General features: G+C 32.4%; 2 protein-coding genes across 2 annotated transcripts; both read right to left on the minus strand.

The window, feature by feature from the left end:
- Positions 1 to 2664: 2664 nt before the first annotated feature.
- HELRODRAFT_119837 (hypothetical protein) lies at positions 2665 to 5591 on the minus strand (the record flags this gene model as incomplete). Its single annotated transcript, XM_009021241.1, has 10 exons — positions 2665 to 2775; positions 2858 to 3054; positions 3110 to 3362; positions 3422 to 3624; positions 3683 to 4103; positions 4162 to 4597; positions 4721 to 4790; positions 4860 to 4988; positions 5198 to 5428; positions 5525 to 5591. Coding segments are annotated over 10 exons (2118 nt in total), but the record flags the coding sequence as incomplete, so codon positions are not given.
- A 1041-nt stretch (positions 5592 to 6632) lies between these two features.
- HELRODRAFT_188570 (hypothetical protein) lies at positions 6633 to 9059 on the minus strand. Its single transcript, XM_009021242.1, has 3 exons — positions 8767 to 9059; positions 7447 to 7978; positions 6633 to 7392 (listed from the first exon to the last, which is right to left on the minus strand). The coding sequence occupies exons 1-2, from the start codon at positions 8779 to 8781 to the stop codon at positions 7601 to 7603; spliced, it is 393 nt and encodes a 130-aa protein (XP_009019490.1). The 5' UTR covers positions 8782 to 9059; the 3' UTR covers positions 6633 to 7392; positions 7447 to 7600.
- Between the last annotated feature and the right edge of the window lie 4435 nt (positions 9060 to 13494).

Below are 13494 nucleotides of genomic sequence, written 5' to 3' on the forward strand. Positions count from 1 at the left end.
CAGTCAGTCAGTCAGTCAGTCAGTCAGTCAGTCAGTCAGTCAGTCAGTCAGTCAGTCAGTCAGTCAGTCAGTCAGTCAGTCAGTCAGTCAGTCAGTCAGTCAGTCAGTCAGTCAGTCAGTCAGTCAGTCAGTCAGTCAGTCAGTCAGTCAGTCAGTCAGTCAGTCAGTCAGTCAGTCAGTCAGTCAGTCAGTCAGTCAGTCAGTCAGTCAGTCAGTCAGTCAGTCAGTCAGTCAGTCAGTCAGTCAGTCAGTCAGTCAGTCAGTCAGTCAGTCAGTCAGTCAGTCAGTCAGTCAGTCAGTCAGTCAGTGTCAGTCACAGCCAGCCAGCCAGTCAGTGAGCCGGCCAGCCAGTCAGTCAATTATTCAAATCATTCAAATCAATCAATCAATCATTCAATCAATCAATCGTTAATTAAAGCCGAGAACGTCAATCTTTTTAACGTTTACCAAAATAGTTTTTTATTTTTGGACAATTTTGTTAAATTTTTCTTCCCACTCCAGTAATTTTATAACACAATGTCTATCTTTTCTTTAGCAGGTATTCCTTTCTAGTTTATTTTTCTCCAGTTTTAAAAAGCACCTGTCATTCGTCATCCTGCAAATAATTGTCCAAAAAGTTCTAGTTTTTGTACATTGACCTGTCATATACATTTTATATTACACCTGATTCCTAATAATTTTTAATTTTTTTCCATTTTAAATGCTGTCTTAATTTTTAAAAACTTTAACTGATTAATTTGAGTTTCCGCCAACCTATCTCGTTTAAATTTGTTGCTGTTCTCTAAACGTGTAGAACTGCAGAGACGTCTTTCGTCATGGTTACTGCCAATTGCTGGATATCAAACCTTATTTTATAATTTTTAACAAAAAGTGTACTTTAGTCTGTAGTTTTTTATTAAGTGTTCAATGGTTAGCAAACACACAAGAAGACTGAAATGCACGATGCGTAGAAAAGACGTAGTCTAAACTTTTTTTTTCAGTTTTGAAGTTGTTTAAATTATGGTCTAAGTTTGCCAAAAGTTGTCCAATGCCCACATTAGAGCCGTTCTTGCATCCGGTTATTATTTATTCGTCTCTTCATAAGAAAAAACCTAGGTGTTCTGATGTTTTCAATCTGCCTTTGTTTCTTCTTTAATGTCCGAGATTTGAGTAATAAGTATGATGTGTGAATTGCGTCGACAAAATTTACAGTACATTTCCGGGGAAAAAGTAAAGCAGTATACAATTGTGTTTTTTAAAGATGATATAAATGATGTAGTGAAGAAATGTAAAGGTTATAAGCTTTTGAGTGCATCAAAATTCTAATTTTTATTAAACGTTAATCTTACAAACAAGAGTAACAGTGTGTGCTGTGTTACAATAATCGTTTTTATTGTTCTTTTAAGAAAAATAAATTGGCAAACATTTCTTAAATTGCTTGCTTAATCAAATATCATCTAAATAAAAAATTATATTCGTTCGATTTTTATTTAAAACGACACATCACACTAGTTAACAGGGTCAGCCGCATAATCAGACCTTTTTGTTAAGTATCGCTTGACCGATTCCGACTGTACATGTAAATCATCAACAATATTTGGCTATAACCGACGAGCAGTAAATTCTTTTATCTAAGATAAAATAAAACCAACTACTATAATGCTAAATTTTAAATCTAAACAAAATAAAAAAATTATTTTAAATGGTAAAAAAATTAGGAAAAATTTGGTATAAATGTATCTTTTACAATTTGAACAAGACTATCGAGATAATTATCAATCATATCCATCCTTTGATGTAACGAATTTACTTCTTGTTTAATTTCATCTTTCATGAAATTCACTTTTTTCAAAAATTCTTTGTCGTCATATGGGTTTTGCTTGATCGGGACAGACTTCGTCAACATCTGTGCTGTTGGTTTTTTAGAATGCTCTACGATGTGTTGGTGCATCTTTTCTAAAGGTAAATCAAGTTTCTGTTTATTTTTCAAGAACCTCTTTTTAACCATAAGCTTTTCAGGTAACGGCGGCACCGAAATTTGCATTTCTGTAACTTTCCCTTAGTTACGAATACAGTAGAGCATTAATTTTTGCAGCTTTTATTCAAAATTATATATAAATAAGATTAACCTCTATCATCCTTTGTATCTAGAATGTTTTTTATCTGACCAAGAAGAGATGAATCTTTGTTGTTAGGTTCGTATTCTTCGCAAAAAATGCTTGGAACATTTGGCTTTAATAATTGCTGGTTTGTGGAAGTTATAAGGAAACCATTTTGATTTTTCTCGAATTGAAAAGGAACTTCAAGATTACGCGACGGTTTCAGACTTTGTCCTGAATCTGAAGTGTTCAATTCTATTGAACTGCAAAACATATTTTTGCCATCAATCAAACTTCTAAATGTTGTATTTGAATCAGGGGATTCACAAATGTTTTTATTTTTTTGTTCAATTGAAGGAGAGCTAATTGTATTAGGAGACAATGTCGGCGATCCCAATAAACTTGGAGATTCCAGCAAAAACTGGGACTCTGCAAACGTGGATGTTCTTCTCATGTATGTTGCTTTTTTCAATTTTGACAAAAAATTTCTTCCTGTGTTTAGCGTAGATGTTAATAATTGATCATCTCTGAAACTAATCGCTGGACTAGGGTGAGATTCGAAAAATGTTGGGCGCGATAAACTCATTTTTCTAAAACGGGATATTATTTTTCTGACTGGATGTGTTTCAGATAAATCCAATTTTTTCTCCTCTAATTCTTTCTCTTTGATTATATCAGATATTTTTTTAAAAACAATCTGTAGTAGTATTCAAAAATTAACTTTATTTATTAAGCGTAACTAAATAACGTTTACGTATATATATTTTTTCAAAACATACCCTTTTTCTTAAGTTGTAGGTCAATTTTAATGTTCTTTCAAAAGAAATAGCAAACTGTTGATAAAATGTCAACACTTCCATTAATTTTTCACTTTTGATGAGATGAAGATCGCAGTAGGTTAAAGCTCTAACATTTGCCATACATTGGTTTATTCCAGGTTCTTTCCAAAACTGATCTCCTACTACATCGCCCTTAGCTAAAATTTTGATGCTTTAATGTTATAAAAATAAAATAAAATAAAATGACATTACTTAAGATTGCTACTATTTGTTCATCTTGGACTACTTCAAGTGAACCTGTAATTATAAAACACAAGGAGTCTAAGCTTTCTCCTTGATGAAACAACATATCTCCTGGAGCCCAATGACTTAGCTGGAAATGAACCGCTAAAGCTCTTAAACAGCCTTCACTTGCTAGTTGAAAAGCTGGATGTTCGCTAAAGACATGCCTGTTTAAGTGAACACATATATCAGCTTTCAAATCAGCCGGACAGTAGTTGAGTACCTTTGAGTTTGCAAATTTTACTTTAATTTCTATAATTAATTTAAGACAATTTTGTGTACTACTTTGTTGGAATCTATTCCCTTATTGATTGACCAAGTCGATATAACGTAATCAATAACTCTCTCACTTAGAGATCTCGGAACACAATGCAATTTCATGAAATCTTTTACGTTCTTCAACATTTCATGATAACGTCCAGTTGATGAATACATTTGTTGGAATATTGTTGTAACATTTCCGAATATAGTAGCGTATAACAAAGCTTGAAAATTTGAACAAATAATACAAACATTCAATTATTAAACAACACTGATTCTTACATCCAAGAATCATCATGCAGACGGTGAAAAGTTTTTCGTATTCGCTGGAGGCAGACACGTTCCCAAACCCAACACTCGTCATGCAGGACAAGGTGAAATAAAGAGCTGATGCGTAAGACATGGCATCAGATGGACCACCCACCCAAATAATTTCACCGTCACTATCGTTTATTTTTACGTATGAAGCTTCAGTTTCTCTTCCCAAACGCTGTAACCAACTGTATTGAACACCTCTGGATGCTTCTATATTTCCGATTGTGAACCAGATACAAGCAAACCAATGAGCTATTAATGCAAACATCACTATGAGTAAAACCAACACAGCTGCTCCATATTCAATGTATTGATCAAGTTTTCGTGCAACACGGCCTAACCTCAGTAATCTAACCACTTTCAGTGCGCTCAGTAGATTGCTGACATTCTGCAAATTAAAACAAATATTTATAACCCACCATATCACAATAATTTTCGTTCATTACTTCCGTAGCATCTGGAAATGCATTGAACGCATCGTATGGTAGACACGATAATAAGTCAACAATAAACCAACTCTTGAGGTAATTAATTCTAATTACGGTTGGATCCGAGACAACTTCACCTCCTGGACCAACAAAAGTCATATGGAAATTTAACATTATGTCAATAAAAAATACAACATCCACCACACTGTCGATAACCAATACAAGTATGTTATCCATGGTCTTTCCTTGGAAAGCCGCATTATAAGGAACCATAACGGCAGTATAAAAAGTCAAAATTAAAATGGCCCAGTCCCAAAAAGATTTGAAAGCTGAATGGTGAAGGAGGATATTAGCAGGAGTTCTCGGGACTTCTTGACAATATCTTGGAATGCTTTGATCGTTTGGAAACATTCCATCTTGTGAACTCTGCAAAGTAGTAATGTTAATTAAACAACTTAACAATTTTGAGGATTATTTTAATGCTTTATAAACCTTTAGTGTATGCATGCTGTGAATTTTTTGCAAATCGAATGAAGATTGAAAGAGAGGGCCAACGTTTGTTATACCACCCTGGTACATTGCTGGATGCTTCGCCATGCTTCTCGAAACAGTTCTTGCTAGTCTAACTAACATACCCAGTGAAGTAACTGCAAAAATATATTTTCATAAATGAATGAACAAAATTGCAGTCCACAGTGAAATGTTAAGTTAGTAACTTTTGCTAGCGTCCTCCTCCATAAGCTGTTTCTGAGCAGTGATGTCTTTGAAGGTGATAAGGAACAAGTTTATTGCATCTTGGTTATTTCGTATCGGAGTTACAGTAGTTTTCGTCCATAATATTGACTCTTTTTTGACAAAAAAAAGTTAAAATTATAAAGTTAACATCATAACTACAATGAACATATCATTAAAACTACATACATTGAAATATTTTTCTAATTTAAAATTGAATATCTTTTTTTTGATCAATGGCTTTCATAATGTTGATCATAAAAATAAAATACTTGCATTGAATAATTATTTTAATCTCTAACTTTCAAAAATATTCACTAACTATCCACTCTATAGAAAAGTATTTCTAAAGTTTCCTGCATTTGATCATCGAGAACTTGTTTGAAACGTTCGATCGTGTTCACATCAGTTTGTTCTCCTTGCATGAATTTGCACACAGCTTCTTTATGAAGGATGTCTACTCTGCAGTAACCTGTCATCCGACAGAACCCGGAATCACAAAACACAATTGGGTACCCAACGATTTTTGCATTGCACACAAGAAAATGACTTTCTGAATTTTCAAATAATTTTTTAAAATAACAAAAATAATATAATTTTTAGGCGTACAATATTGTATGCTGTATTAATTTTTTCAAAAGTTTCTTACGTTGGTTTGTGGTAATCCTAATGACATCTTCTATGAACGTATTTTGAGGAGCTAAAAGCCCTCGTCTTGACAAAACAGTTGGATGAATTTTGAAATTTGTCGTTCAAAAATAAATTAAAAAATGAAACAAGCTTTTACGAATCAGTTATTAAGAATGAAATAGGATTCACACGAACAGACTTATATATATGATGGAAATTAATTATGATTTGCAAATGGTTGCTTTCTTCCGCTCATCATACCTGTTATAGTAATTTTAAACGTGGCCTGAATATCCAATGAGCTCATCATTAACGTTTGCCATCGTCTTGTTTGCTTGTATTTGGAATGAAGACTCGATAGATCGATTGTTTATTTTTCAAGTAGTTAAAATATTTGAATATCATTCTTAACTAGTTGAACGGTAAGTAGAAATGGTAGCCTTCCAAATTCGTTCGCTTCTTTAATGAATTGATGTATTCTGCATGTTGCTTTATTTGTATATTTGTAGGAAGTAGATATTTTTATTGGAGTTGGATATTTAAAGTTAGTTATTAAATTTGCAAATCTCAAATAGTACAAATAAATTTTTTCAAGATGTTCAATTGATTTTCACTTAGGAGCTTAATATTAAGTGATTCGTTGGGATTAGGGTTTAATGTGAACTTTGTCATCGCCATTGTTACTATAATTATTATTATTATTATTGTTGTTTGGATAATTTCTGGCTTTATTGCAAACTATTTTATCTGAGTTATTATTAACGGCGTTGACAGGCTACTGGCATTATTGTCCTGAAAGATTTGTGCACCTAACTCAAAAATAAAAATCATAATATCGGTTTGCTAAAAAAATTTCATGAATTGCTTCAACCTTAAGACCTCAAGTTAAAAAAAGAATTTGAAATATGCCAAATGTCGTCCTTCCGATCTTGTATTTATATAATAAAATTTTAAGATCAATAGTCGAGAAGACTTCAAAAAATGCGCAAACGCCCTTAGGGCAATTCCCAATTTTATTCTTTGTTGACCGAATCCTAATCTGTTTGCTATCGATTTTTGAACTGTGATTTGATCGTTTGTTCGTTTACAAATTATTTCGCCGTTGAATATTTTAAACAAGAAAATTTGTTTCTGTTTTTTTTAAATTTATTTGGAAAATTATATAAAATTTAGTTTACACTTGAAAAATTTAATCACATTGAAGTATAAAAGCCGATAGTTATTACAACAATTACAGACTGGAGTTTGTATGGACGTTAAACAAGTAAATCGTTCAATAAAATTAGTTTAACAAAAATTACTTCATGTTTGTGTTGCTCTATTGCACAATTTAAGATAATTGTTAAATATCAAGCGATCAGCGTAAAGATTACTCTTAAATGTTCATATGTATCAGTATAACGAAAAATATGTAAATAAACGCCTATATAAGAAATTTTACTACGGAAAAAATAAAGAAATGATGAATGACACATAATAAATGAACAAATAAATTATATATATATGTATATATATATATATATATATATATATATATATATATATATATATTGTATTGTATGAATTATACCGAATTGTTGGCATTAACCAACTTAAAGTTTTTCTTTTCAATTTTTCTTACTTAATAGAATTCAGATAGCAACAGTTTCATTAAATTTTCATGATAAACTTGGATAATTCTATTTTCAACAAATTGAACATTTTCCAGAAAATTTTAGTTAGGAAAATTAAAAGGACAAACTTTAAATTGATTAATGCCAAAAATTCGGTAGAATTCATATAATACTGTATAAAATATGGTCTCCTTCCAATCCAACTTATATATATATATGTATATAAATATTGATATATATATATATATATATATCTGTGTGTGTGTGTGTGTGTGTGTGTGTATGTGTATGTGTGTGTGTGTGTGTGTGTGGGTGGGTATGATGTACAGTGTGGGTGAGTAAGATGTACATGTTTCATTGTAATCCATTTTTTTAGCTCTTAATTAAATAAATATTGTCACATAAATTTTGCGTTAACGTTTTTCAAGTCTTTATGTGTAAGCAAAATTCAAAATGAAAAAGAAACAAATTGAAGTTGCAAATTAAGCTTTATCCTCGTTGTTGACGCTTTCCTCCGCAGCAGCGTCACCGGCTGCCTCACTTACCTCGGGTACTGCTGGTTTTTCTGCAGCCAACTTGTAGAAATCTCCGTTGCAAAGGTCCACAGTTTGTGGATCTGTTTCGCAGCATTTAGTGTAGACACTAACAGAATTGGCATTTCTACCACAATCGTAACAAATCGCGAAATTTTCTTGCCTATTGCATACTCCTACCCTATGAATACCCGGCCACTTTCCGTTCATGCCAATGTCCGCATCAGAAGCTGCTGATTCTTCGGCGTTTGTTACGATTGCCATGACGACGGTTAAGGCAAATAAAGCGATGGCTTGATTTATATTCATTTTGTGATTCTTTGTTATCTGGATATAAAATTTATCACAAGTTTTTCACTAAAAAATTGAAAAGAATTCGGTTTCAACAATAAGCAAAACATGATTTTGAAGTATTATATTGGCAAGCATTATGTTTTGAGAAACATATTCAAATTATAAAAATAAGTTGAAAAATTTTACCATGATAATGTTAACGTAATTATATAATAATATAATATAATTTGTTTCAGTTTTCTTGGAATAACAATAAGTCAGCAAGAGTTGTAAATCTAATTTAGCATTTTGTTTAAAATTATTGCTTATACTTAAAGGTTAAAAGTCAAGTTTGTTTAGGAAAAATTACCGCCTTGATGTTTATCTGCAACAATAAATAAGCAGCAGGCAAGAGATGGGATGGACTTTAAACGTATCATGTTTCTCTATTTCATCTAATTACATATTACTATAAAATGCGCTATTTATTACATGTTTATAAAATTGCTTTAACTTGAATACTTGATATAGAAGAAACATATGTCGCTAGCTTCTTTAAAGTTTAGCGCTTGCAAAAAGATTGTTAAGGGTTTTTTATCAGCGTAATATAGACAACAACGTATATGGCTAGGGTGAAGACGTGAACATTTTGAAAGTTTGTTCTTCTTGGCATTGAGAACTATCAACAGACAGGAAAGTGTTTTGTGTTGTGAAATTATTATTTATTATAACGGAGCTGGTTTTTGGACGCAGAAGTAATAAACATTTGAAATGAATCCTCAAACAAAATGCTTTTATTTGTTTAGAAACGCAATTGTTAATATTTACAATAAATAATCAACCTGAAAAAAGTTCATACTTTATAGAATTGAATCCGGTAAAAAGATGTTAGGACAAGATTCCAGGCTGTTTGTGCGTAATATTTTCAATTCTCATAACGTTTAAAAAGTCTTTTCAAAATTATTTTTTATTAGAACAAATAACAAAAAATTGTAACAAAATTTATTGCAAAAACTTTTTTATATGTAAAAGATAGCAACTGATTTATTTTGAAAAAGTTATTATCTGCCTTCCCTAACAAATGAAAGAGCGTGATAGCATTTATCTTTCTGATGTGCTTTCAACTCTTACTCTAATGAAAACATATCTGCTTGCTTGTTACATTATGATTATATCTGTTTATATGTATGCATACGCATGTATTATAAATGTGCGAGGTCTGTAAACATGTATGTATGCGCCTGTATATGAATGCAAAAATGTACGTAATATATGTAACATATGCGTGTGTGTGTGTGTGTGTGTGTGTGTGTGTGTGTGTGTGTGTGTGTGTGTGTGTGCATATAAATAATATGTTGGTGTAACATGGTAATTTTTGCATGCATGCACAAGAACACATCACCAGACGTTCACATTTGGAGTTTTAAATTTTACAGACTGTTCAACAAAACAGTTAAACATTGCGCTCTTAAAAAAGTGAACACGTTTGCAATAATTTTATATGTAAATGTGTTAAAAAGCGTAGAGGGTAAGGAAATGCACATAAACGCAGACACAGATACAAACACACACAAAACTTTAAAGGCAATTGTTGCAGTACGTAGGGGACTTGCTCAAATTTGTTCATGAGTTTTTCAGAAGAATCATCTGAAATTTAGTCATTGGTTATGAAAAGTTGTGGACTCGTCAAAATCAAAGTGATTTGAGTTTATTTTGCTACTCTAAAAAATATTTTTTATATTAAATTTGTAGAATTTTCATTGCATATTGACAGAGTACACGTTGGTTGGCCCATAGCAAGCACATCACACACACCAACCAGATACACACTTCGTACACACTAACCACACACCACTGACAAATCGACCAAACAACCACACACACCATACACAACAATCGCATACACATTAGCCACACAAAAAACCAGCCACACACCACACACATCATCCACTCAACAATCGACCGCACAATCAACCAACCACATAATCCGACCACAAGCATACTACCATGATGTGAACGCATGTTAACAATCTGAAACACTGACATGTTCTGTTGTTTGTTGTTGATGGGCCAGGGTGCAAAGATGATGGACAGACAGCTCACATGTATGTGTTGTGTTTGTTGTGCTCTGATGAGAGAACGCATGCTTTGCTTGTTTGATTCTTATAAATACAACTTTTCTTTTGCGATGCTCTGATAGCGATTTTTTGAATTATTTCTTAAAAATGTTTTACACCATTTCAAAATATGGTTCAAAAAAATTTTGACAAAAAGAATAAAAAAATTCGTGTTAGACAGCATGTTTAAACATCGACTAACCAAAACTGTGTAAATAGGCCAACAGTGGTTATTGTATTAGGCATTTGTTGCATAAGTTATATATGTAAGTATATTATACGAAGCTATGTATTAGACATCAATAAACATTTATAACCAGTTATAAAAATTGATCAACAAGAAATTTTGCTGCCTATCTACCTCCCACTATCATTTTCATTAAAATTTTGCCAGTTTTTCGATAAAATTATATGGCGGAGCGTAAGCAAGTATCATAATCTATTTCACTCACGTACCTACAATACCTACCTACCAGCCTACCTACCTATGCAGATATACATCGGTGTATTGATTTCATTATGTATGTGTGTTGAATGCCATAGATATCACTTGCCTTACAATGACTTGGGCTTGAGCTAACATAAACAATTTAATGGTGTTATCTACTTGATACAGTAGGAAAAATTCTTAGGGTGTTGAACAATTAAGCAGACTGAATGCAAACTGAATTGTTTACTTGAAGTATTATTACTGCAATGTAGTTGCAAGATTGAAATCACGTGAAAACTTAAATTTAAATTTTATATAGACTTAAATTACAGTATAATGATAATGGAACTTACTATGACTGATTCTTCGTTCCAAATCTTCTACTACCAACCAGAATATAAAAACTTCTACTGGAAAATTAAAACGATGAAAATTTCACTGCAAATTAAATTGTTCGTAACCGCATCGCTATTTATACTATATTGCGCTTGTGCATTCACATACAGTCTCGTGTCTGTGCATCTATCATTCATATAACTTCCTGATGCAACCTTATACTAAGGTATCATTTTATATTCATTTTTAAAAAACATTTTGTACACACGTAAACGGAGATGTGTGCTCACACAGACACACACACGTGATCTGTTGCTCAAATACGATCTGAAAAATCCCAACGCAGTGTCTCTGATTCCATAGCCTGCTGACATTCTTTCAATGAGTATATCGTAACCGACGCAATCGAGTGCCGCGCTCATATCAAGTAAAGCCAACAATGACACCTGCTGTGATTCTGACGCATAAAATAAGGTTGACAACAATTTTAGTAGCGCAGTTTTTTATGAGCAATACTTTCCAAACCCCGATTGAAAGCACGGCAAAAGACTTTTTTCATCCAAGTTTTGCAGAAGTTGCCCTGATGCCACAACTATTGCTTTCTTGAAAATAGTCATTCTTTTTTGGCAGGCGGCTGATAAAACTAGATCACTTCTATCGATTACTGCTGATGAATGTCCATTCGCTTACTCGTAAATAATTAGACCATGAGCTATTTCTAGTAACAACATATGTGCATAGGCTCAAACCTGAAAGTGACTGTAGGGTAGCTCAGCATCGGCAGCACGTGTGGCTGGGAAAATCGCATGATCTTGTTCACACAGATGGCTTCAGAAATCCAGCAACAAATCTTAGAGTAAACCAAATTTTGATCGTTTTCAGGTAAGCCTCGCAACTAACCAAAATAAAAACAATTAGTTGGTATCTCACTGAGACAACAGAAAACTTATATGCAGTTTTTTCTGCAAAAAGTCAATTATCAATACCACAATGCGATAAAAATAGGAAAAAGTTATAATTTCATAACAATATTTAGCCTATATTAAACGCATCAGTTAGGTTAGGCTAGTCGCAGGTTATTAGAAATTCGATTTTATCTCAACTTACATCAGAGATTAACTACACTTGCTGCGCATGCCAAAAAAGAGTTGTTTTCAAATTTGTTAAAACGGTGACGTCCCAAATTATTTGAAAAAACCGGAATCAACTGATATTCTTTAATAATGGTGGCCTCCTGCTTGAACAATTTAAATTTTTTGCTTTTTAAAAAAAGAGGTTTTTTGCTTTATTAGCAGCGCAAGTCGAATTGTTTTCAATAAACGTCTGAATGATTACTAGCGCTTCTGAAATCTTTTGAAAAGTGGTGCCGTATATATTTATATATTGTACGTAAACACATGTTACAATTTTAGGAATAGCTTCAGACGGCAACCTTCAGTTTTTAAGTTTTGTTCGTAATGCCGTGATTGAGAGTTTAAGAAATTTGGTCCCTACAGAAGGGGTTTCGCTAGACTTACAATTTTGTTTGTTCCGTATTAAAAAATAACTACAATATAAAGAACTATAAACCACTAAATTTCATTTGAAAGTCCCTCAAATAAAAGTTCCTTGTATACACCGTTTACAAATTGATTGATTGATTGATTGATTGAAACTGATTGAGTTATTTATTGATTGATTGATGCGCCGCCTTAAGTTGTATATATTCACTGCATTTATTAACTTTGCATTATTGGCAATGAAATTGTATTTAAAAGAAAAAAGGATTATGCCAGCTATCAAATTAATTATATTGTAACGACTTAACAATATATTGTGCTATGCAGACTGAACGAATGTCTTATCTGAAGTATGTAGTTTTTGCTGTTCTTGGAGGAGATAGAAAGCAGATGCAGTTGTAGTTGGTTCACCCGCTTCTCATCGTCGTCGTCCTTGTTAGCATCAACTCCATTTTTTCATTCCTTAACATTCTTACCATTAAAAAAGCACTTTTAACCTTTTTTCATATATTATTTCTCTCTCAATATACTTACATATATATATGCATATATACACATATGTATATATACACATATGTATATTGCATTTCTCACTCACACACACACACACACATGTATGTATATAAATATAAGTACATAATGGAACGCATTTTAAAAAGTTTCTGATTTAGAATAGCATCAACAGGAGGTTTTTTTTTTATATTTAACCTTTGCTCAAAATCATTGTTGTAAAGTTCTGCCAATTTGCAATTTTTTGTTTTGAAATCATTTGAAATAATTTGTCGTGCAATGAAATATCGTACAACGTAAATAACATGCGAGGTTTAATTCTGTAATGTCTTTGAAGCACAAGCGTTACTCTCCAACTTGTCAGCACTCATCAATATCTCTGGTTATGTTGATGATTTGCAAAGAACTCAGACATTTCAAAGAATAAAACACATAAAACACACAAACACACACAGGCACGTGCGCGCGCGGAACAAACACACAAACAGTCTTACATTTATGTTACATTTTTCAATTATTCTCAACTGTTAATACAAAGTGCCAGTTGATGATAACCATTTTATAATTTTAATTAAAGTATACTGTTGTTTAGTGAAAGTGAATTTTAAATGCCATCAGCACATGAAAGACGCACAGTACTAATTGAAATTTCTTTCAAACGTAAGAATGTCATTCATT

This window comes from Helobdella robusta (assembly GCF_000326865.2).
Source record: "Helobdella robusta unplaced genomic scaffold HELROscaffold_3, whole genome shotgun sequence".
Taxonomy (NCBI): Eukaryota; Metazoa; Annelida; class Clitellata; order Rhynchobdellida; family Glossiphoniidae; genus Helobdella; species Helobdella robusta.